The sequence below is a fragment of the Bombus vancouverensis genome, chromosome 2 (assembly GCF_051014615.1).
Source record: "Bombus vancouverensis nearcticus chromosome 2, iyBomVanc1_principal, whole genome shotgun sequence".
In the NCBI taxonomy this organism is placed as follows: Eukaryota; Metazoa; Arthropoda; class Insecta; order Hymenoptera; family Apidae; genus Bombus; species Bombus vancouverensis.
The window spans coordinates 16,837,343-16,863,852 of NC_134912.1; the positions used below are offsets into that span (position 1 = coordinate 16,837,343).

The window sequence follows — 26,510 nt, forward strand, 5'->3', positions numbered from 1 at the left end:
TCTATCAATTAATATCGACAAATAAATAATTTATTATATTAATTGACGAAAGCGATTGAAGAAGCGTTTAATGTTATGAAATAATAATTAGCGTGAGTGATTTTGGAAAATATATGATTTTTAAAAATCGGTGAGTTATTTCTTTTGAACAATGAAACACAATGCTTTACATTTTCTGGCTAAATTTTTCCTACTAAAATTATTTGACCAGTGTTTATTTATTTTATGCAAGTATCTTTTAATTCGTAAAAGATTTTAATTAAGAGTATCGTTGTATCGTTCGATGTCCATTGAAGTTACCATCAGCGAGTGTTTGTCGGGTGCTTTTTGAAACTCTGACCTTACTTTTGCAGTCGTAAGTAGTATCGTACTGTTACTATTTTTTTTTTGATTAACTATCTGGGAATAGTTATGTAAATAGATAAAAATAATAGAGCACTAAGTAGCATCTTTTATTACTTCAAAAGATTTATATGACATATTTATCGATATGAAGATAAACAATAGACATCGATTGTAAATAGATTATCAATTAATAAATGTAAATTTGTTAAACACTTTATTTTTTAAGGAAAATCACCGACTTTTTACCATAGAATCTTGACGCGAATACAGTGCGAAATAGAATGGACGAAAATAGAAAATATTCGGTCAGTATAGAAATCAGGGTTTGACTTCATATTCGTATTAAGTAATTTTTTTGTTTTTATGAGTTTCTATAATTTTTGTGAAGGTATCCATTCCCGTGACTCATCACTTCGATTTTTATGCAATCATTCTAACTACATTGTTCAGAGTAATTAGACAATTTCGCATTTGAAAGTAAAGTAAACAGTAGACTTTGAAAGATGGGCAAAACTGCAAAAAACATTTTCTTTGTTCTGTCTTATGCCTTTTAACATAATTTAGGTGCAATTATCTTACCAATTATTATCAAATTATTGCGTATACAAATGATCATATCCATACTAAATTTTGCATAGTAGACAATTTCGCGTTTGACAGTAAAATAAATATCAGGTTTTGAAGGATAAGCAACATTGTGAAAGATATTTTTTTCGCTTTGTAATTATATTTTTTTAGAAGAATTTAAGTGAAATGGGTTTACCAATTATCAAATCTTTCCGTATATTTGTTATCATATCAGTTGGACCAAAGATACATTTTGCATAGTAGAAGCTAGTTTTAATACATCGAGTACCTCGTTTAGATAGGACTAAATTTATTGTTCTTGTTAAAAAGGATTAAATGCTATTCTTCCGGTATTATTATCGTTTATACAAGTAACAACAATGATGTAAAGCAAAATTTTGTGGAAAATCTCTAGTATAGTATAGTAATTAAAAATAGATTGCGGTTATTTACTCAGATAGCCAAATCTACTTTAGCAAATTTTGTCGGATACTTGTACAAAAAGCCTGTAGATTTGATACAGGATTTGTTATATTCGTTTATGTTTGTAGACTGTCAGCGGAAATATAACAAAATCTGCTGGGGCAGATTGGTCGCAGAAATCGAATAAATTCTGCCCGTTAACCTAACAGTTAATGGTAGTAGAAATCGGGCAAAGTCTGTAAAGTCTGTATGGCGTTCAAAACAACAACACAGAATCTTCATCTGCTGCCTTTCTGCCGGCCGATTACGTTGCGCAGATACTGCATTATTTCGGCCATCAATTCGACGTTAGGTTAGGTTAGCAGGATCTGCTCGATTTCTGACGTGAATCCAATATTTGATTCTATTAAACAGGTTTTGTTTGCAAACCGACCGCCAAATGTAGCGGCACATGACTATGATTTTGTCATCAAATTTTATCAATTCATTCATCAATAGGTAGGCATATGGTATGCGGGGTTTATATAATTTCGTATGTTATATACATCCTGTGCATTTTTGTTGCACTTTTAAATTCCTATAAATGCATAAATATCCGCAGTATAATAATTAATACGAGCTATCTTACTATTTCTCTTTTATACAAAGGGCTTACTTGCTAATTGAATCTGGAAGATAGGGGGCAAGACTTCTTAAGTTAAAAACGATGGAAACTGAGATGTGCAAAGACCGTAGCAATCAAGCCGCAGGTACCTTATTTCAACAATCAAACTCGTGGAATACATATTTTCCCTTTTTTAAATAGCAGCTTATATTTTCTCTTATCTTACGCAAGACTGTTTAGTTAGTTTTTCAGTGAACTTTGAGCAACTTGGTTACAACAATAGCCAATCTCTTGGATTCTTCGCCAAGAGTGGAAGTTCTAATTATTTATGTCCCCCTGGATATAAAAAATCTGAATCGTTTGTCGTAGGTTTAAATTTAAACTTTAGAGAATTACTTTTGTTATAAAAATTATAATTTTGTTTTGTTCGATCTTTTTTGTGAAGAAAGTTAATGTAGTTAGTTTGCGTCCAATGTATTGCAATCCTAAACTTTTAATGAGTAAAATTTTGAGACGCGAAGGAACCTTTTTATTGTGCTATAACATATTTCTACGTTGATATTACTCAATAACAAATAATATCAGAAATCTCAGTTTTCCTTTTTTAAATTGAAGCATATAATATGCCTACTTGAAAATTATCAAGATAAATATTTTTCAACAAAGGAGTTCCAGATCAAAAGATACTTACACGATAACAATAGAATAGTCATTTTTCTTAATAAATGGAAAAGGAATACAATAGTCCGACATCTGGGTAGTTTTACGAGCAAATTTTCAAAGAATGCTGGAAATATTATAGCAAATGTTACACAATTGTGGAAATATTATGGCAAATGTTACACAATTGTGGAAATATTAAACGAATATTATTAATTTGCATAAAGATGTACGAGAATTTGGATAAAATTATATAAATTACCCACATTTTTTTAAATTGATAAATAATGACTCTTGCAACTGAAATTTAAGTCCGATTAATTTACGTCTTTTTTAACAGCTTCTTCATTTTTAACTAAATCAAATTTATCATCCCTCATCTTCCATTTCTATTTAACCACTTCTATTTAACGTTACGTTAACATACCATCTCATCTGCAACATTTTCTCAAATCAATCTATGCTATCGAACTCTGTTTTTTAACATCGTGGTCATGAAAGGGAATTCAAAGGATTCGCTTGATATTATTTTGTCACTGTTTCCTCTACATACAGTCTACAATTGTACGAAATTTGAAGACGGAAATTGAAGTGTTTAAAAACATTATGGTAAATATTGTTCGGTCTTTAATGAATTAAAATCATTGAAAATATTCTGCTAATACAACAAAAATATCCTGGAAATATACTTGATATACGTATACTATTTCGCGATATAGATTATAAATAGATCGATGCAATATCTTATAACCTCTATATGTGTATAGTTTTGCAATTCTAGCAATATAATCGAGACTAATGAAACTTCAGAATATTCAGTGTAACATGGATAATATACATATCTATAAAAATTTTCGATAAATGTTCTAACATTTTCCCAATCTATGTTAAAAATAATCGAATTATAATGGACAAAACAAGCAATAATATCGAATGATCTCAACAAATTTCTCGGGCATTACGAACACAATGGCTTTTTGTTTGCTTTAAATTATCCATTTGTGGAAACTTTCAGTTCTTTTCCAAGCTTTGTCGATTTCTTAACGCCGGTTGCAAAGAGAACAAAAAACGAGAGAGCAAGTAAGCGCCTATACATAGATTCATCAACGCGGGGCAGAAAGGCAATTACACACAACGTACCGTGCCGAAGAATGCCGAAGATCGGCTCGGGCCTTATCCCGGTGATTCGGGCGATCTCGTTGGGTCGAGTGTTGACTCGTAACGCCGCATTGGCGCTCCATCATAACTCGGCCGTCCTGGATGATAAAAGACCGTTGTCATTTCCACTGATCAGTTATTGTTCGGCACGCGGCACGCAGAGGAACCTATTCCTTTCGAAGAAGACAAATAATACGCTGGCTTTTCATCGACTATTATTTAGAAGGTACTGTTGCAAGAAAGAGACAGAAGACGACAAAATGTCCAGGATGAACAGAGGCCCGGCTGCCGAACAGTTGACTGAATACAAGAAAAATGTACAGGTAAATCATGCGTGGTCGTAGTAACATCAAGGATATAAGTACACTACAGATATTTATGCAATCTCATATTTCTACGAACTTATAGAGAAAAATATAGTTTAAACTTATTTACTTGCTTATTGTTTACTTACTTATCATTTATTACTTACGAGTAACTTTACTTTGAATATCTTATATATTTGAAATATTATTTTTTGCGCCATGCATTACATTATCCATAAATGTATGCAAGTGCGCAATCTGGATACAATGATGTAGAGTCATTCAGGAAACGAAGTTTACGCGTTTCAAGTTTGATAAAATAAATAGCTATCCAAGAGCAGTATGAAGTAATTCACTTCCTATGTTTGTCTCTGGGAATCGCTGTATTAACTAATGTTTCGCATTTGGATATTTGAATGTGAAACTCGCTGTATCGTAGAGATTAGTTTATGTATTGCAGTTGTATTGTTATTGTTAAACATACAACATACAACACGTACGCTCAGTTTATCTGTCACTTCGGTTCGACGTTACCATGCAACAGACTTTGATCGATGTGACAGATATAAAAAATAGCTGCAGTGTTCATCTGTAGTTTGGTAAAGCGTAGGTGGGCGATTCGAACTTTAATGAATTCGTTCTGTTGCAATGACAAACCGGAGTTCGGAGGTAAATTAATATTGTTCAAAGGTAAAGCTTTTTTAAAAATTGTAATACGTTGAGTTGACCAATAATGTTGGTAAAAAGTAATGATAATGATAATGGGTACCATGAACTTTGAGCAATAGGTTCAAGGTTTACTTCCTCTAAAAGAGCAAGTCAAGCTGCGTTTTTTAGTGAATATCATTATCACCATAAGAATTCTGCAACGTCTTCACTTATACTTATTACTTAAAAGTATACTTATTTAAATATCTGTGATATTATAGCGTTTCTTTACTCTATTGCAGATATGGTTATCATTTATGGTCGTCATTAGTATATTTTGTAATGAAAGTTGCGTAGCAATTTATTAACAAATAGATTTATTTTTCCAAATAATAATAATCAATTATTGCAGACCACTGCAACGTCTACGAAACGTTGACCCAATGTACAAGCGCAAAGTACAAGCGCAAAGTGCAAATATGATTCGAAAAACCAATATCACAGCGTTCAGTAATTTGTTTTAAAAATTCTAATTTCTTACTAGCTAAAAATTGAAATTTTTCTTAAAGTTTTCTTCAAATTAAAGATTTTATACTATTTTAAGTCCAAGTGATTTTAATTATGATTATAAATATTCTCGCTCCAATGTTTGATTTTAGCGTTTCTCCTGTTAGCACATTACGGATACAGCCGGGTATAAATATTAATTATAAAATTGAATGTTATATTTCCATTTGATCAACATGTTGCACATAATTCGTTCGTTATGTCGATATTATATAGGATGGGGTGGTAACCGTTGTACAACCGGCCAGAGGGTGATTTTGCATGATTATCGTTCCATCCTGTCCATTTGACGACTCACGATAACGACGATTCGTATGTAATCTTGCGTAAGGGTGACTTCTTATTCATCGAGTAGTTTCCATTTTTACGTTTCGTATCAGAAATCGGAATGTCGTTGATGTTTTCTACTTATGATAAAGTACATCGTGCTATCGATTTTTTCTAATGCGCTAATTTTTTTATAAGAAACGTTCAAGTTCGATAGGTCAAAGTGTGCATGAAACATTCACGGACAGCAATCCGCAAAGATCATTGAAGTTACATGACCGTCACCCTTGAACTAATAATTTTCAATAGATTTGCTTCAAGTTTAAACTTCCATCAGACGAAGTTTATTTGATTATTCGAAGATACCGAGTCAACGATACGTTGCTGTAATCGTTGATTAACGAGGTTTCATTACAAAATTCGTAGTATTTAGTCAATGATTCTTCCAGCATTGAATCTTCGTTTAACCTGCGAGGAAAATTGCTCTTTATTTGATCGTTAATAATAAAAACACAATGTTTCAGATCGTTTTGTAAAGAATACGTAAGACACTAAAATTCGAGATACCGGTTTTATTGTGTTCTTCGTTAATAATTTATTAAAGTGCAATGTTTTGCATGTGTTAGAGACATTTTTAAAGTCGTGGGAAGTGAAAATGCAGGAACATGTACAAAAGGTATATAATATGCAAAAATATGCAAGATATCTAAAGTAAAGTGCTCGTTGTAATACTCGGAGGGTAAGCCAAATTTCTATTTGGATGAAAACATAAATTTGCATAAATATTTACGCTCTAAATATTATTCTTTACAATTCAATTTTTTGTTTCGTACTCTGAATCAAAGCTCTCTCGAAAAATAAATATAATGGCGGAGGAAAGAGAGTTTAAGAAACTCTTACTAACGTGGTAAAACGTGTTAGTTTAAAAGAAGCTAATATTCATAGACAGACGCTGATATTAAATTTTCTTTAAATCATCGCTGCAGCAATTTAACGAGTTCTTTTCCTAGGTCTTAGTATTTCATGATTGATTATACATAATCTTGCTTGAAACGATCATTCTGAATGGTCGTGAATTGCCATGAACTTACCATGAGTTACCGAAGTAGGGAAATCTGATTTCACGTGAATGACATCATCTTGTATGTGAAATACTGTATCCTCAATGTAGATATATGACAACGTAAAATTCTGTGTGACGTAATACATTTGATAGTACGCTCATACTCTACTTATATAGTTTAAGTCAGAAGGCTGAATAGATTTTTATGACAGTCGATACACGTACGACGACGACGTAATTTTCTGATAATAATACGAAAAGGTTATTCAATTAGAAGTTATTCAATTAGGAGAGTTTATCGAAATAATTGATTAAAAAATATCGAAGATCTTTAATTTTTGATAGTTTCGATGGTATCTAGGAAACGTTATTCGTATAAAGTTTAATTTAAAAATAATGCAAAATTTTTGTACGCATTACAAATTTAAGTTGTACTTCTTAATCTATATTATAGCGGTCGTCACGTGTTTAGTAAATGGCTAGACTTATAAACTTCCCCTTCCCCCCCCCCCCACTCGATTTTAAATTCGTGTTATATAAATCACATTTCTATAAGTGTATATCATAATATATATATAGCGAAATAAGGAGTTTCAGTACTATGTCAACATAGTAATTTTTAACGTAAAAGATAACTCAAATTAATCTGCTAATGATAACTTACTAGATTGCAATATTCAATCAACTGTCTTTCAACTGAACGTAAATATTCTTTTATCTACTGATACATTTCCTCGGAATAAAATTTATTTTCGGAAATCTTTCTAAAAAAAGGAAAGGAATTGACAATCTCGCGTTTGATTTTTTTTCGGCACCAGATACAAAACAAAAGATTCAAAAATAAAAGACGCGAATCTCAAGTGTGATACTAGTAATTCAAAATTTTAGATACGATTTATATTGTTTCTTGAATTTTTGTATTTCTTTGTTAGAAACCGCGATAAATATTAAAAGCAGGAGGGCTGAATGCCGTCTATTTACCATTCTAATATATAATGCTGTAAAAAAGTAACAATAACAGGCAATAATATGAACAATAATAATAATTTCTCTTCGAAACGCTCGATGTGCTCGCTCTGTTCGAACAGTTCGCGTGCTATCTTTCACTATCAAAATGAAACTAAGTTAGAATAACAAGGTTCAATAGATTACCTGTTTCACCATGAACGTCGCGATAATAAATTCACACGCGTCTTGCAACGAATGACTAATCGTTACAGATTTCTTTTATTGTATCTTAGAAAATTGATAAACAAGATTTGCTTGATGATAACGCGCGTGGAATCATCCTGAGTTATGAATCGGAAGAATATCTCTATATAATCGAAATAAATGCATAATATACTTTTCGATATCTCTCGTTATGAGAAATTTTATGAGTTTATCTACAACCTGTAGTATTTGAACGATGATAACGTAATTTTATCGATTATCTATTTCAATTGTGATTCTTAAGTTCTATCTTACGCAATAATCATTCTGCAACTCATAAGTAAAGTTTTTTAAACATGTATTGGATTTTTTAATATTACGTGATTAGTCAATAATAAATAATAAAGGAATTAAATGATTAGTTACTAGGATAATAATATTAAATTAAAAATGTTAAATAATATTAGGCTACCAGTCATGCTATTTACAGTAATATTAAGCACGATATCGTTAGATACAGTGGCAGCGATATTTATCAGTATTATGGTACTTTTATTTATATAAAAGAGAAATAATTTTGTGAGTATGTATCGTACTTGTAATGTATATCTATATTGCTCCATATTGCGTATGCAAATATGTAGGTATATATATGTATACGATTGATGGTGGACGAAATGCAGAAAATAGGACGATGGCAATTAAAGTAAGAGTTATTACTGATAATTGCTTGTGAAAGATAAGAACGTTTCTATAGGTATATATTTGAATAGTGGCACATATTAATTGCCAAGCGATAAGCTGTCAGACAATTCATCAAGCTCATGAAAAAAAGAACCATTACAAATGTAAGAAATTCAAGAAATATTCAAATAGTTCGAGCAAATTCTGCGGAATTCTAAAAGAATTGCCAATTAATTAGCTGCATATGTAAACCACGCTAATATTTGACACATTTTTTAATTAAAGTCTAAGAACAAATTTTAAATAAAAGTATGAACTCTATTTTACCATAATTAAAAACTTAAATTTACGTTGAAAATGTTATTGATATATGGCGACCAAAGTCCGATAATTTTTTCATTCAAGCGAATTGTATTGAGGTAGAATGGTGTCGTTCTTTTTGGGTAACGACAAGAATTCATGTTAACGTGTTTCGATCTTTATTTTCCTTTTAATCAGATTTACATTTTACTGCAAAATACCAGTACAGATCGATATTTCGTAGCTGTGTTTATCAGATGGGCACACGAGCACATGTCGCGTGTTATTGTTCTAGAAAACTGGAATTGTTATATAAAAAAAGTTCATGTCGCAATTCGTCACGAAATCGATTCGAATATTCCGATTAGAAAATGTGCGAGAATATTAGAATTCTATTTTTTTCTTTTTTTTTTATTAGCATAATTAACAGAGCTATCTATTGATCCAGATCATAAGAAAATATCGATTTACAATTTTTTTTTAATTACAATTTACAATTTATGATACACTTCTCCGAAAGATGTGAAAAAATTATGCATAAATAATCACAATAAAACTATGCTACAAGCATGAAAATATTAACATGGTCACGTCAATAACTAAGGCAATAATATAAGCAAATAGCAATTTTTAATTCTTTTAACCGCGTTCCTCCATTTCAAAAAGACTGAAAAAAATACACGTTAATATCCATAACGAGACAGTAACATTGTAAAAACATCGATACTCGACGCTATTTCAATATAAAATTAGCGTTTGAAAAATTCTGAAAAATTTCACAGACATGTTCGCCACGAGGAAAAATATCTCTGACTTGTTTTCATAATGTTTCATTAAGTAGAACGAAAGAAACGAAACTTAAACCGCAAATTTCGTTTCGTCCTGTAACTACAGAACAGAAAGGGTATTCTTCGAGATGTGTATTGGATGATACGCATCTCGGATCAACTTGGTTTGGGGGCACTTTTGCTATATCCTTTACTTGCTGATTGAAAATTTTAAATGAGCCAAAAAACCTGATTTTTAGGGATAAGTAAATAGATTGTTGAGGTTATTAGATGTATAAACAGAGAAACGCGTGGATAAATTGTAAGGTAGAAAATATATTTTAATACAGAAGAGAAAATTAAAAAGATCAGGTGTAGAGTTTTTTTTTAGAAGTGGTGACCACTTCAACATAGATAAACTAATCGAACTTAATAGGAAATACGTTGCGCGATCTAGAAAAATAATTGTTTACGCGTAACTAAAAAATTCTCAGAATTAATTAATTAAACTGGTATTTCCAATAAAAATAAGAATTTCTTTCATACTATGACAACATCATATTATTTCCATATTGTTATAAAAATAGCGATTTCTTTCGATAAAATAATATTTCATTTACACTACGACAGTATCGTGATATTAGCGTCATATCACTATAAAAATATCGATTTATGCAATAAAAAAGATAGTTGGTTTGGAAAATTTTACGATCCTATCATAATAGCTATGCCTATATCGCTATAACATTTCAATGAGATTTTAATTCTTCTAATGCCAAACAGAGGGAAAAATAATGTTTGAGAAGGAGAAAATACGATAAGAAGACTATTGAAAGACTTGTTGCTTTATCATAATTTAATGGTAGTATAAATTAAGCAGCCACTAAAGGATATTTGCGATGTCCTTCTCTTCCTTCAAAGGACTTGCGCCACTCGTAAAACTACGCTGATTCATGGTACATCGTAAAATTAATTTAGGAACAATGCCAGTCGCGAAACAAGTTGCAACATAAATTCCCACGCGATTTGTGAGACGGAGTAATCCAGGAGCTGTGCGATTCGTTTCGGGGAAAAGAGGGGAACGCTGTCGATTACATCGTCATAAATTTGAACATGACATTTTATATTGACATGGAGCAATCGTAATCTGAAAACTCCTTCTCTGTAGTATGATAAGTCGAATATCTACATTCTGTGTTGCGTAACAGTTTGGAATGGAACGATAACGAAATTGTTGGAATCCCTTTGAAATCGACGATCAACCTATTCTACATTGTTAGGAATTAAGAAATAGAAAGTAGGTAACGCTACACACACACGCACACAAACACACAAAAGTAAGTAAAACGTTGTCATTAACTACTTGGGCAGGAATTTAGTCGATGGTACGTGAGCTATGGGTGTCTGTTTAATTTCTAAAAGCAGCATTGTTTAAGTATCAGTAGATATTTATTTTAGACAAATCATTATAATAGAAAAAGGTATTCATTCGGGGTTGATATTAAAGTAACAAATCAAATAAAAAAGGATTAATAACGTTCGTTAATATTATTATTTTTATTTTAGAAACAAGCATTTTGCTTGCCTTCCAGTAGTATACTTCATTCATTGTACATTCTCATTCTTTTTCGTGAAATTATCTTAAAACAATGTCGGTGCAATCAAAGTTTAATGACAACTGGCAATGATAAAACCATTGTCAAAATAAGCGGTTCGGACTAAGTGTGCGATCCAATCAAGTGAGAGATGTATTATTGTTTTTAATTTTTTTGAGCAAATATTAAACGTACAAGTTGCGTTTTAATATAACAAGCACAATAATGTCCAAGAATTATTTTCTTTCCGATATCACATATTTGTAGTGGAAGATTCGAAGATCGAGCCTATTTTCTATACGTAATTAACAGCTGGACGAATCCTTATCAAGTTGATACTGTTGTTTCGTTGAAATCAACTACTCTGGTGATATTGCTTCAGTGAGAACAGAACACCTTTTGAAGTTTTTGCTTGAAAGAATGTATTATATCATGGAAAGTACCGATATAATTCAAACATTAAGATTAAAAGTTCAAATCTCAAGCTAATGCATATGGAAATAATATTCTAACTCTGTGTTATACTGTAAATTCCTTTTCTTTTCTATTATTGAATATTCCTAATACGATCATTTAAAACCGAATTTTACTATCTTATTCCATCTACATTACATTTACAGTTTGATTCTCGCGAATTGCATTCTTTGCACAAAATTATTGAATATTCCGAAGACGATCATTTAAAACCGAATTTTACTATCTTACTCCATTTACATTACATTTACAGATTGATTCTCGCGAATTTCATTCTTTGCACAAAATTATTGAATATTCCTAATACGATCATTTAAAACCAAATTTTACTATCTTATTCCATTTACATTACATCTACAGTATAATTCTCGCGAATTGCATTCTTTGCACAAATTATTCTGAAGACGATGCCTGACCTTTGACCAAGTTACACTCGTCATATCGCATAAAAGGTCCCTTGCGCAAATTCTCTATTTACCATACGATATTTTTCCACTTCCTATGTGGATCATCCAGTATCAGCTACTAATATGCAACACTGTTTCCAAGGATAAAGCATAGCTTATTTTTCTTCTTGCTTTACATTTCATGACTTTTCAAAAGGAAAAGTTGATTCGCTTAAATTGGAAAATTGATCTTACGAAATAATGTTTCATTTCTAAGAATAAGAAAATTAGCTACGCGTCTTCCATTCTGCAGAAAATAAAGAAAAATTGTCTTAGTTGAACTGTTCCTTATTGTCGACGAAAGTTAACACATCAGTTCAGAGAATAGTTTAGAGAATATAAGAATTCCTTTTTTCTTGAAAGAAGAAAAAAAGTTATTTACGATGAAATATATCTTATTCTGAAAAAATTAATTTTTTGTTCTGGAAAAGAGAAAGAGGAAAGAAAAAATAACGTCGTGAGTCAATTAGTACAAATTACTACTTAATTTGAATGTCCTATTTCATAAAATATATTCAATTCCATTATCATTTCAAAAATAAAGAACGTCGGTTTCGTTTCAGCAACTATGTATTTGCAATAATTATACGTTCCAAGGTAGATAACATATTAGATAAACATATTTCATGTTCGTTGTTTCTCCATTATTTCGTTTTCGCCGGGAGAATTATCGGTTATCGCTTCGTTCAAAACAACATGTTATTTTCTTTTCCGTTGCAATTGTATTTTCTTCGTTAAAGATCGTACTTATTATGTGTCGATTAGGCAAACGAATAACGCACGATAGTTGCATGTTTTTTTTTTCTTTATTTTTATTTCGATGCACTCGGACGATTCCATGCAAGATAATTGAATCGCTAGTCGCGATCCTCCAATGGAATTAGAAATTACCATCGAAATATTCCGTAGAATCGGACATGAACGACGATAATTATTATAACGAGACTTCGAAGTGAGTCATGGCCGTGGTTCGTGTACGATAAAAAATGATACGATTCTACAAACTTTGAAAAATGGCACATAGTTACATATATCGATCACTCGTAGGTAACAGATGGGTTTGGTAACGATTTTTAGTTTCAAATTACCGCTATATCTTCTCGGTAGATTTTCAAATGAATTGCCGATTGATATCGAGATTTATTACTTTTGATAAGAAGTAATGCACGAATAATATTATTTTTTGCTAATCGCCAGATATCAGACGATAGTCGTCAACTTTTTAATTTTCTATGTATCTCAGGTAGAAATCTTGATCCTTCTGATCTTCTTTTTTAAAGGCCACTCTTTTCCAGGTACTATGTCGTAACATATAATCTTATTAGTAGACATTTGTATTAGTGACATAATTAAAAGATGCGTCCTAAACAGAGGTTCTTTCATCCACTGAACGTTACAATAAACGCTTTACTTTGCATGTTTTATATACTTTTCAATATTACGTTTATTCTTGCTTCTTCAATATTTTTCAGAAAAATTCACAATTCCATTGCTAAAATTTTGTAAAATTCTAACTCGAAAATTCTTCTTACTTTCGGTTTCTTTCATTCCCAATTTTATTTAAACGTCGAATATCTTCGTTATTCAAGGACTATTTTATTGCCAATAAAAGCACCAAGAGGACTTGAATAACGTAGAGCGTAGCGTAGAACAGAGTAAATGTTGGCTTCGAAATCAATTTGGAAAACAAAGTCTAAGTCTAAGTCTAAGTCAAGACTGCAAGTCAAAGATTCCCTTAAAAATCTCAGCTTGTGTCTCAATTTATTTGTTGATGGCTCATTTCTCATTTCGTACTTTGAGAGGCTTCGTTTTTACAATACTTGTGTCTACTCTTCTCTGTGCGTGATATACGCATATCGCACATATAAGGAATCCGAGCTTGTATTTTTCATTACAAAAGGGCAGTGAAATTTAACTTGCGTAGAATTAGCACACACGGAAACGCTTTGGCATACAGCGCAACGTACAAAATGAAACTGTTCTCGCGATACGCGATGAGTTTCACCGGTTGCATACCTACACGGCGTTTCGAGTTAATTCCGTAACAACGGATTAGTCAATGTTGACTTTGATTATGGAATAGTACTTGCGTTGCACAAAACGCAATCTCTCGTGTAACACAGCAATCCCATCACAATAATTCGCATCGACACGTCAGATTTACTTAATTGACCGCGAAAGAACGACTCATCGCGGCACATAAAATACATTTGACGTAATAGTCATTTTAACTATGTTGATTGAAGTTATTACCAAGCTGTTGAATCTTAATAAGAAGTTTCTCGAAATAAAACAGTCACTTTTAGAGATAAGATCGATTAAACGATATTATAGACGAATGATAAAGAAATAATATATTAATTCGGATGCAAACGAAATTAGGCGATTCGTCTTAATAATTTAAATTAGAAATCATTGTAACGTCTGGGTAGTAAAATAAATACAAAATATTTAATTCAAAAGTATAGAAACAAACAACACATAGAAAAAATATAAGTTTCGAGTTGAGCGTATCGAAAGAAACAGAATTTTAGTTTTAAACACGAGCACGAAACTTTCTGCAAAAATCTATAGCTCTTTCTTTATCAACGGTTTATTGTTTTCTTCAGGGCCAGCATGTATTGCTAACCGGAAGTGGAAACCCGATCGCTAAGAAGACAGCAAGCTTGACGGTTGGTCCAAATGGCCCTATTCTGCTTCAAGATTTCGTCTTTATAGACGAAATGTCTCATTTCACCAGAGAAAGGATTCCGGAGCGTGTGGTGCACGCGAAAGGAGCTGGTACGTTGACTCGTCACGTTTTCAACATATCGCAGGACATCTACCGAAGAATATAACGAAATATACGTTGTTCTATGTATACATTTTATGGCTATATGATAGCCTTATAGCTTTCGAGCTATAAAACACAGCAGCTAGTCTTGCGATCTACTATAGCAGAGGTATTGGAAGAATTTTTCAAATTATAAAGCGTGAAAAATCTGTAGAATGCAATGTTAAAGTTTGTATTTGATTTTTTAAGGTCTTAAGCTTACGTACGTAATTCTAAAAACTTGTTCTTAATCCTTTCGCGTTGTAAATGTAATCTTTGAGGCGGCCAGGAGGCCAATACTAATATCAATTATGTTTAGCGTACTTAAGAGACACTATATACTACAGAATCAACGACTTACGTATCAGGAATAAACGAGACAAGACGTGTTTAAATTACAAGGACACTTTGCTTGTTAATGTAAGAAAGTAAATTAATGTAGGAAAGTGCTTTATAATTATAATGTATATTATTTGTTGCGTCATAGCAATATTTTTACACGTCGTTGATGAAATTTCAGGAAAGACAGTCCGATTACTTTCATCGACATATAAACGAACATAACGATCTTCCACATCGTGGTGTCTGAATTAGCACGTAACATTCCGACGAACCATCTCATCCGCTTAACGATCATCATCTTCTGTCTCACCGTCGTATTTCTCTGCCTTCGTTTCTATCTTCCAACGGAACGAAGCAATTCACGAGAGTTGCAGTTCCAGATAGCAGCCTCGTATCATAAAATCCGAACAACGGGAAAACAAGCGAAAGAAGATGAAAAAATAAGAAGGCCGCGCGAGAACTGAAAAGTCGTAGAAGAAGTTACATATGCACAGAGGAAATATCCATAAAACGTTCGGAACGTCGGAGTAACGCGGATAACCGACCGTACTACCGAATCGTTATCTCTTTTTTGCTTTCTGTTTGGTCGCAGGTGCATTCGGTTATTTCGAAGTTACCCACGACATTACCAACTACTGTAAGGCAAAGGTTTTCTCCTCCATTGGAAAACGTACTCCCGTCGCTGTGAGATTTTCCAGCGTGGGCGGCGAGTCTGGCTCCTCTGATACTGTCAGGTAATTGCCAACGTGTACATTTCCGCTCGAACGTGCTCGGGTGAAATGCCCGTCATTCCTCGTCTCGTATTTCATACGTGTAGAAATTTTGTTATTTTCATTAGCCCATTAAAAGGGAGGAGGAATTTCCGTACGTCGTTCTCTGGCCGGGGACTGAACTTCAGAAAATTCTTGCTGAACGAAAGAACACGAAGATAAGGAAGCGAAGATTTATTTGGATCGTTAACGATGAGATCAGAGATTCGTAGATCAGAAGCTTATAAATACTTCCTATTGTTTCCCTACGAATCGCTTGCTGATTCACGCGCGTTTGCCAGAGATTTATAAAATAACGTTCATTGTAATATTTGACGGGCGAAACGTGTTTCTACTTGGAATCCGTCTGTTCAGTTACGTTTGTAAAAAATGTAAAATTGCGTGAACATCCGTGCTCGAATAGTTAAAAATAACCACGGAACGTACATAATGGATCGATGCTTGTACTATTCACGGACAGTTACTTGCAAATTACCTGAAAAAGTAGTTTACAAAAGCGTGAATGGTCCCAAGACAATGGAGACTAATGGCCGCGAAAGGGAAACTCAGACTTGGCGCAATTCATGACAATTATGGGTTGCAAAAATGCCGGAAACGGAGCTCGAAACAACCGTTGTTTCTTGCGTACAAATCAGCCGGCTTAGTCACACGGAAACGCGCGAAAAAGCGAACGCGCGCGTCGTCCTCGCGATTAATCGGGCGACTACCCAATCGTGGAAAATTTCCTTTTTTTTTTCTCGAAGCTGTAGCTACGACAATTTTCGATGAATCACGCGCGATTTCACGTCTTTTGTCACTCTTTCTCAGGTGCGTTTTAACTTCAACGTTCAGTCGATTGTCCTTTCGATCCTAATCGCGATTGAAATACGAGAGGAAGATATTTCTTCCCTGTGAAACTTCCTTTTATGCCGTTAATAGCAATGCTTTAGTCCTGTGAGTTCGTTTTTTCTTGATCATCGATCGATTCTTTGTTCTCTTTTGTTCGCAGAGATCCACGTGGTTTTGCGATCAAATTCTACACCGAGGACGGTATCTGGGATTTGGTGGGCAACAACACACCGATCTTCTTCATCAAGGACCCGATATTCTTCCCCAGCTTTATCCACACGCAAAAAAGAAATCCTGTCACTCACTTGAAGGTTTGTTATCCGATCGGTTTAGCGAGTTGTATTTTACGAAGTTGAGATTTCTTCAAGACTTGTAACTTGCTCTAGGTCGTCTTCTTTTCTATCCTTTTTTAGAGGATGGACAACGTCAGAGTCGGATCTAAATATTCACACGTTAGAGTTTTATTTTTCTATTCCGTCCCGGATAGTTGGACATGCAGATTTTGGTCAGTCAGAGTTAGTCTTTCTGTCGCCTGTTACTTTAAGTTCGTGCAAGAAACGTTACGAGTTATATGGAGTTTATAGCCGAGGATTATACTATTTTAATTTTCTATTCAAGCTAAATCACGTTCAAAATTATTCTGTATAGTAAGAGTTCGGTAATCGTGGTAGCTTTGTTGGCAGAGTTTATTGCCTACGAAAGGGTGAAACTGATTTTGCAGCTTTGCTATGCTTTGTTTTTCGCATATGAATTCGTTTCAGGTCCGAATCTGAAACTTTAGCGTTTGATTAAGAATAAACGTTAACACAGCGATATGAAATATAAATGTTTAAAAGCGTTTCAAACGTTACGTTCTCGCATTTCTTTTAACACTAGAACTGCCGATAGTTAACACGAACCTATTTCTACCAAAACCAGTCAAAATGATTGATCTTTAAAAAATACGTAATAATAGAATATTTTTATATTTACCGATTTATTACTTTCTTACAGAAGCAATTCCATGTTATGTAGTACATTTTTGGTATTATTAATCCATCTGGTAATCCCTAAACGAGGGTTAACACGTTTATAAAATTGTAGAACCATTCATTTTGACTGCTGTGGTAGTTCCAGTGTTAAGCCATTCTAACGAAGATACGACAAATAGTACAGTGAGGTAATTAGATTATGCGGTAGAAATAATAAAACATCTGCGAGGGATCAAAACTTTAAGATCAGCTTGTGAAGTTTATTTTGCAATTACCAAGATTGTCAGAGTAATAGCTACATGCCAGGGTTCCCTGGTATCCGATCGGTAAACGATAAGTTAATTAACGTGGAATAGTATTAGAAATTTTCAGATACCTCTGGAGACTCGATTCAGGTCAGACAGTGATTAGTCTAAATCGGCCGGAACTGGAAACTTTCTCGCAGCGTAGGATTTCCTAAATACTCGTGACTTTCCGGAGTCGAGTTTCGGATACTTGTGAAATCCTACGTAGAAGCTCTTGCGATCCCCGATCGATCCTGTTCCTCGTGGAAAAGCGAGCGTAGCAATGTAACGTTGAATCAAAGCTTCTTGATCATCGCTGCCAACTCGAACTGTACACTGTGTTTCGTTTATTTAAAAGAGAACTTAGCAAATAATTTTGTACGTTGGAGAAGAAAACTTGCACCGACCGATGCCATCTAACGATGTTTGCGATTTATCATTCTCTGATACGCTATAGATCTCGAATATGTGGTAGGAATTGCTAGCAGTAATTTTATTTATTAAGAGACATAGTTTATCGTTCTCGGGTTCCTATCGTTTTTGTAATCGCGTTCGTTTTCGTTTCTCTCGCCGAAAAGCGCGTAATTGCACATTTATATGGTTATTATATAGTTGTTAGCGTAGATGTGACTACATGTATGCCTTGCTATTCTGCGTACAGCATATCCGCGTTCACTAATTAGCGCGCGCCAGACTAAACGGCGTGTTAATTGAATTGTCTTGCATAGGACGCCGACATGTTCTGGGACTTCATCTCTCTGAGACCCGAGTCAACGCACCAGATCATGTTCCTGTTTTCGGATCGAGGTATTCCCGACGGTCATCGTCACATGAATGGTTACGGCTCCCATACGTTCAAGCTAGTGAACGCCGACAACGACATAGTCTACTGTAAATTCCACTACAAGGTGCGACTTTTATTATACTTTACAGGATAAGCGTCGTCGTTTTGAAGAAACCGAGGTATATGACTTGTACGATACTAAGAAATAGCGAGAGATTATGTTTGTGAAAATGTAGAACGAAAATTGAACATCGATGAGAAGACAGTGGCTTCTTAAGCTTTTACGCGATATTTTGAAACCTTAAAATACGTAGAATCGATATAGTACGCAAAAATACATATAAAATGTTTCAGATAAAATATTAATTACAATTTTTAGCAGGTGAAATAAATTTGTATTTAGATTTTATTTTTGTGTATACAACAGAATCTACGATCTATCGACGATAGTTTATAAAATATATATATGCAACGTGATTAGAAGTTTTATTGCATAAAGAATGTAAAACCTTGAAAACGAAAAGAGATGAGTTTAGTTCTGTTTTGTTTTGTAGAAATTAATGATACAACGGTTCGACGCGTTTGTTCGCTGTGGCTATCACCGTGGTGAGGCGACTTTCTACATTTTTTATTACGCGAACAGATAGTATCAGATTGTATTTTGCATTGTATTTTTTCCAAGAAGAAAAAGAAGTCATCTACTTCTGTTGATTGTTTTGATCAAAGTATGGAAGCGCAGTTGAGCGATATAAAATCACTTTAAAGATTCTTCTAAGGAACGAAATTTTAAACAATTGAAGTTAAACAATTACGCATAAGATACCGTGTATCCGCGTTGAAAATACTTGTATAAGAAAATTATCCAGTCAAAATATTTTTCCTTTCCCTTTTTATATTTTGTTTGACAAGATTTGTATATATCAGTTCCAAAATTACGAGGTTTAATATTTGGTATTCAGTTAGTTTATAGAAACGAAAGTTAAAGCAAAAAAACTCGTCATGAATAAAAAAATATGTTTCATAAATAGCAGCGAATGTCGATTGCAGATACAAAACGGCATAAAACACGAGAAAGAGTATAAATAATGATATACGTGAACCGAATCGAATGAATGGAATGTTTGAAAATGTGCATTTATTTTGAGAAAAAGCCGGTAGCTTATGAAATAAATTTCGAAATAAAAGAATACGAAGCTGTCGATAATATTGAACTTTAATATTATATATTACAACGTTAAATATTACGTTCAATTTCGTCCATCTGCCGAGTTTTAAAGATTATTTATCATATTAAAAGTTTATATGCTTTTTAAATACATATACAATATTTTATTATATTTTTATTTAATTTGACATAAGCTAGCAACGAATAAGGAAAGAGAAAAGATTTTGTCATAAATGAAAAATATTTCGTATGCACATACTAATTCATCTCTATTTTTTTAATAATATTGTTTGAAATTATTTCAGACCGACCAAGGAATTAAAAATATCCCAGTCGATAAGGCGGCTGAATTAAGCAGCTCTGATCCCGATTACTCGATCAAAGATCTTTACAATGCGATCGCTACACATAATTATCCGACGTGGACGTTCTCTATTCAAGTGATGAAGCCATCTCAAGCAAAGAAGTTCAGATGGAACCCCTTCGATTTGACCAAAGTAATAACAATGTAACTCAATACGTTAGATCTTGATAAAGTAATTTTATTGCGTCATTTTATAAAATACAGGCGTTAGTTCAAACAACAGAATTCAAATTTTACACACAGGATTTAAACGATTACGTTTGTAAAAAGAAAACTAGATGAATACGTAGTCTATAAATGATAATAAATTTTCCCATTCAATTTCACTTATTGAAATATACGTTGAAGATGAGATGTTAAAATAAGTTACAAGGAATAGCCATTGATTTTAATCGTGGAGAAATTAAAGATTCGAAAGAAAAGAATTTTTAAGAAAATTTGCGATGCTAGCAAGATTTAAAGAAGCGCTTTGTTCCTAACTGAACAGGTATGGCCGCATGACGAGTTCCCGCTCATACCTGTTGGTAAGCTGGTGCTAGACCGAAATCCTGAAAATTACTTTGCTGACGTGGAGCAAATAGCTTTTGATCCGGCTCACATGGTACCTGGTATTGAAGCAAGTCCTGACAAAATGCTACAGGGTCGACTATTCTCTTACGGTGATACTCACAGGCATCGTCTTGGACCGAATCATCTTCAGTTACCTGTGAACTGCCCGTACAAGGTAACTGCTATTATATGCATATATAATATACTTGCATATATTAGCCAGCAAAGAAGATATTCCATCTGCATAATATGACAATATGCGTATATTATAACGATAGTAATCAACAAATAGATCAATTTCTCATTTTTTTAAATATTTTTCTCAATAACTGTATCGTCACTCATAATAAAAGGAAAAATAAATGAACAATCGTTTTATTTTTTAGGCGATTTCCGCGATGAATTACCAACGCGATGGCCCGATGACCTTCTATAATCAAAACGGTGCGCCGAACTATTTCCCCAACAGTTTCAGTGGCCCACAAGAATGTCCAGCTGCTCGTCCCACAAGCTACCACGTGAGTGGCGACGTGGACCGTTACGATATAGAAGATGAAGATAATTTCGGACAGGCGACCATATTTTGGAGACGAGTTCTCAACGATGACGAGAAGACCAGGCTGGTGAACAACCTGGTTAATAGCCTTCGTAATGCGTCAACGTTTATCGTCGAGAGGGCCGTGAAGAACTTTACGGAAGTGGACACTGAATTGGGCAAAAGACTTACCGATGGCCTTCGTAATGTTGGCGTGAGGATCAACCTTTTTGGCAAAACAGCTAGCTTATGAACAAAATAATTCTTCCTTTTGTACTATAATCGCTGTGCTGAACTACATACGTATACTATCTAATAATTCACATTTTTCATGGATAGAGCACGTCGTTACTTTGGTTAACATCCTTCTTAAAAACCTTTTAACATTTATCGCATTTACTCATGTTTTTTCTTCTTTTCTCCTTTTATTATTGTACTTCTATATATTACTGGCTTCGCTTTCCTTTTCGTTACTGTATCTTTTACTCTATCGGCTTCGCTTTCCTTTTTGTTACTGTGTACTTTATGAATCTAGAATACGTTTCATTATCTTTCCATTGAGAAAAGAGACTCAATCAAGCGTAATGCAAAGTGATTTATACTATGCATTATCTGTACGATGTCTTTGTATCGAACAATTTGTACTGTTATATCACCAATATACGACATAAAAGTTTGTACGAAGTAATGAAAGATGTTTTGTAATTTAATATAAAAGTAAAATAAAGAGTACGGGGGAACAAGGGAACTAAATGATAAACATATTACAATATCATTTTAGAAAAGTGATTTTAGTCTTTCGCTTGAAGCTTTTCTCTTACGATATGTCAATATTAATAGTAAATTATTCAATCTGAATTATTCGACAACACAATGAAACTAGGTACTAAAATTGATTGGAAATCTCTTTACAACAATATTTCTCTTTTTTTTTTTACAACAGTAAAAAGTTGAAAGACAGATTTAAATTAATTAGTATCTTCTTCAGATATGTGGTTGGTAATTTTAATACAATATAATTAGTACGCAATCACGATGTCTATTTATTTAATGTTCAGTTCACTCGATGTACTGTTTATTCAGCAACGAAACATAAACTGCTGCATTGGACAATAAAACGAGGTCTGAATATCTCTCAAGAAGATTAGGTGAGAATTATTCGCTGTTAAATGAACAAAGAACGTCAAATTAATTGTCCGCGAAAATTGTTTGCAAGTATCCTATTCATTTTACGATTTCGGTAATTATTTTCGCCGAAGGAGAACGCTTCAAATTTAACGTCTCAATCTTCTCCATTGTGTCTCGACATTTGCAAATAACAATCAGTCTGAAGCATAACAGACAGCAATGAACAGGTATAGCCCACGATAATACTTTTTAATTCCATACTTATAATTTAATTTTAGTTCAACCCGTTACCAATGTTTTCTTATTTCATATTAAATCGATTCTATGTGACATAAAAAATATTACACACCTTACGTTAGACCTGAGTTACTTTATCCTATGATTCGTCAATAATTACGATTAAAGCTCGCCACACTCTTAACACGCCTTACTCAAGCGATAGTAACTACCGGACCACGAATATTTATGCAAATTTACACGGCACATTTTTATGAAAATTTGCTTGCTTCTATAGAAATTTGTTTTGTCTATACTTCTATCAGAGTACTTTAAGCTTTTACCAAATTTATATTCAATATAAACTTTGTATCATGCTTTGTTCATTTTTGCCAATTACGTACATTCTATGTGTTTCTTCATCTTCAAATTTTCTATAAATTCATAAAATGCCCATAATTTAGTTATAAAAAAATAGTCGTCTATCCAGAACTAATCGATATCGTTCAATTTATAGATGCAACTTTAACGTTTCGTCTCTCACAGTCGGCCGATAAGGAACTACGAGCAAGGAAAAATCAGCGAAGGTTTTCCTTGAGCAAGATAATCTCAACGAAGATATTAATAAATAGAAAAATGTTGGTTTGCGAAATTCTGGTTTATCAACGAGGAAAAATTCACAGTTCCAAGTCTACAGTGAATCCCGGTGGTATTTACACGTTGCTTGAACAAAGATGATGTACAGTTTATCCTACGTATGAGCGAAGCTCGGCAAACGAGATGACATGTTCGACAGGTGTAGAACATCTGCTTTATGGCGCAATGAATGAGCACATTACACCGTTATGTAAAGAAACAAAGTGAAGTATTTTGTTTCTGATCGATTGTTTAAAATTTCATCAACCACCAGAAAGTATGATATTAGCAACTCGGTTGAAAAAAAGAAATTGAAATATCGTTGGCTTTTACAAGTTTCTGACAGCATTGGTTCGTCTTATAAAATCTTGCGGTTACCGACGATTGATTAACAATTGTTAAATTGTTTTTGATAGAAGTGGAACTAATATTAAAAGTATGATGTAGCGGTAGAAAATTTGTAATGGTGTAGGGATATCAGGTGTTTTTCACGGTAGTTTATCTTACAGTATTGCAATAGCTTATAGAGTTACAGTATTATAACGTTTGATTCGATTATACGTATTTTTGTATTTTCTCTATCACACGTTTACCTTATTTTTTATTACACAATGTGATACACGTTCTGTATCACATAACGTAAAAAAAAAAAGAACGAAAAGCAGAGTATTACACTTTCTAAGTTATGTCGCATGATTCAGGTGCTTATCTTTGAGTGCACAGGGAAGATTTATTTTTCGAGAAAATATGATACGAATGAATTATTAGATTTAACGTAAATTAACTATGTATACGGAAAGTCCGTAATTTAAATTTGTGCTAAATAAATAAAGTTTCTTAATCGAATGCAATATTTTATGCGTTTTTAATTTTCTTTCATAAACAATATCGTAGTGTCTAATAAGAGAATGTACGTCTACATGAAGAAAGACTACTTCTATTTGAAATGGCTACGTAAATACCAAGTATATATACCTTGAAGGGAAGCAAGTATTAAAAGCTTTTAACTTTATAAAAAAATGTAACAGTATATTTACATTCTGGAAATATCCAAGTTTGGCAAGCACTCTGTCTCTGAAAAATATGTATGCGATGAAAATATCTAGGAATAACTAAAAGAAAATTTTAATTGTATCTTTCCTTAGATCTTATATCGAAAATAAATCATATTTTTGTATCGTAACGTTACCCTAAACGAAAAATTTTCCCTCCCCTTAAATTATATTAGTCGTTGATTAAAATTGTAATTTTTAAATAATCGACGTTGTCAATATGGGCATGCGGATATTTTATTAATTTCCACTTAGAAAGCGATATGTCGTTATTTATCATCAGAATGGTTGCAAAATTTTCATCCAATCGCATTGTCATTTGTTGAACAGAAAAGATTTATAAATTTATTAGACGCATACGATGAACCTAATAAAATACTTAAATTGTTTCAAGATATTTCTTCCTTCGTTATAAGAGACAGGAAGTGAATTTTATAAAAATTTCGTAATTATAAAATATGATACAATTTGTACAATAGTTTACAGTTGTGGTTGCAAAATTATAGTCGCAGTTCGCAGTAGGAGAAGATAAATCTTTGAAGGTTTTATTTTATTTATATATTTTATCCCATTAAAGTAAAGTTATATTATTTACAAAATGGAATTTACGCTCAGATTATGAAATACGAGAGGAAAAAATCGTAACTTTGAAACATCAGTCATAAAGACAGTAACACTGATTGAAAGGAATGGTATGCGTGTGGGAAAACCCAATGTTTAAGATAACGGAAATTCTTTAACGTTTATCTGTTAGCATTGAGTATCAGAGTATTACTGGTGGTAAGCGCTAAAGATTCTCGCTTTAGGAATCCCCAATTTGCATACATGTGTTCCTATATCTAAATTTGGAAATACCAAAAATCGATGCAATGAATTATATGAAAACACGAGATAAAACTTACTTATCGAACAATGTAGAAAATTTCCAGTAGCAAAGAGCAACTTTAGATTTGCTAGAACATTTCAAGTCGATTACGAATGTTTATGCATTTATAATAAATATAAAAGTATAAGAACAAAGAAGTGTACAGTATATGCGTAACAGGCAAAAATATACAGGGTGGTTGGTAACAAGCGGAAAGGGGGTGATTCTACGCGAAAAAAGAAGTCGAAAATATAGAATAAAAATTTCTTAATTTTTTTTTTAATTTTTCCATCGAGACAACGATCTACAGTGAGATCCGTTATAACGTACGGCACGCGTACCGAGCGAAAATTCAAAGTCGATTTTCTCGAAAACAAAGCCTCGAACGAAAAATTTTTATTCTATATTTTCGACTTCTTTTTTCGCGTAGAATCACCCCCTTTCCGCTTGTACCACCAGTTACTAACCACCCTGTATAAAATATTCAACCTTTTTATAATATTTAATACACATATTTAATACAATTTAGTTACGTTAATAAAAATATAAACTTGCATAAAGATTTGCAGTTCGATTACAAGAATAGAAATATTATATGTTATATATGTACATGGTTGTAAAGATATTGTTTATAAAAAGAATAAAACGAATATTTTGATATGACAAGCCCGATTAATTTTAATAAAAAAGCACACACATCGAGAGTCAATATTTCTCTTTGTTCTCATTAAACGCAAGACACGACCATTCTATTCCAATTTTCACAGTGTTCAACATTAACATCGCGCATTGTTCTATTAGAATCGTTTAAAAATATTTTGAATTTTATTTCAGTTCGGAGATCAGCATATTATTATTTCTTATTTAAGCGATTAATTGGAAAGTCGATGAGGGAATGTAAAAGATATTTGTTATGAAAATTATCGGACGAATTATATACGTTTTTTTTTTTTTCAATATCTGAGATCGTAAAACCGATTTAAACGAAAATGTTTCATAAAACATCTAACGAAAGTATTTAATAAAATAGCATGAAATTGTGGCAATTAATTCGACAATTTATGTAATTATAATTGTCAATCTTTAAATCTGACATACGAGAAATAAAATAGAGCACTTGGTAAAATATTTAATAAATAGCTAATTGATTTGAAACGCAAACGAAGCAACTTAATAGAATTATT

The 26,510-nt window shown here is 32.9% G+C and overlaps 1 protein-coding gene across 2 annotated transcripts; it reads left to right on the forward strand.

Moving 5' to 3' along the window:
* The first annotated feature begins 3,735 nt into the window (after positions 1 to 3,735).
* Positions 3,736 to 24,262, forward strand: Cat (catalase). 2 transcript variants are annotated; one of them, XM_033350621.2, is made up of 9 exons: positions 3,736 to 4,080; positions 14,635 to 14,806; positions 15,772 to 15,913; positions 16,938 to 17,088; positions 18,761 to 18,940; positions 20,287 to 20,478; positions 20,833 to 21,069; positions 21,281 to 21,643; positions 23,291 to 24,262. In XM_033350621.2, exons 1-9 carry the CDS (start codon positions 3,751 to 3,753, stop codon positions 23,300 to 23,302), a joined length of 1,779 nt encoding a protein of 592 aa, XP_033206512.2. In that variant the 5' UTR covers positions 3,736 to 3,750; the 3' UTR covers positions 23,303 to 24,262. The 2 variants fall into 2 exon arrangements, with proteins under 2 accessions (XP_033206512.2, XP_033206511.2); XM_033350620.2 differs by lacking the exon at positions 23,291 to 24,262 and having other exon boundaries at positions 21,281 to 22,189.
* The last annotated feature ends 2,248 nt before the right edge of the window (positions 24,263 to 26,510 follow it).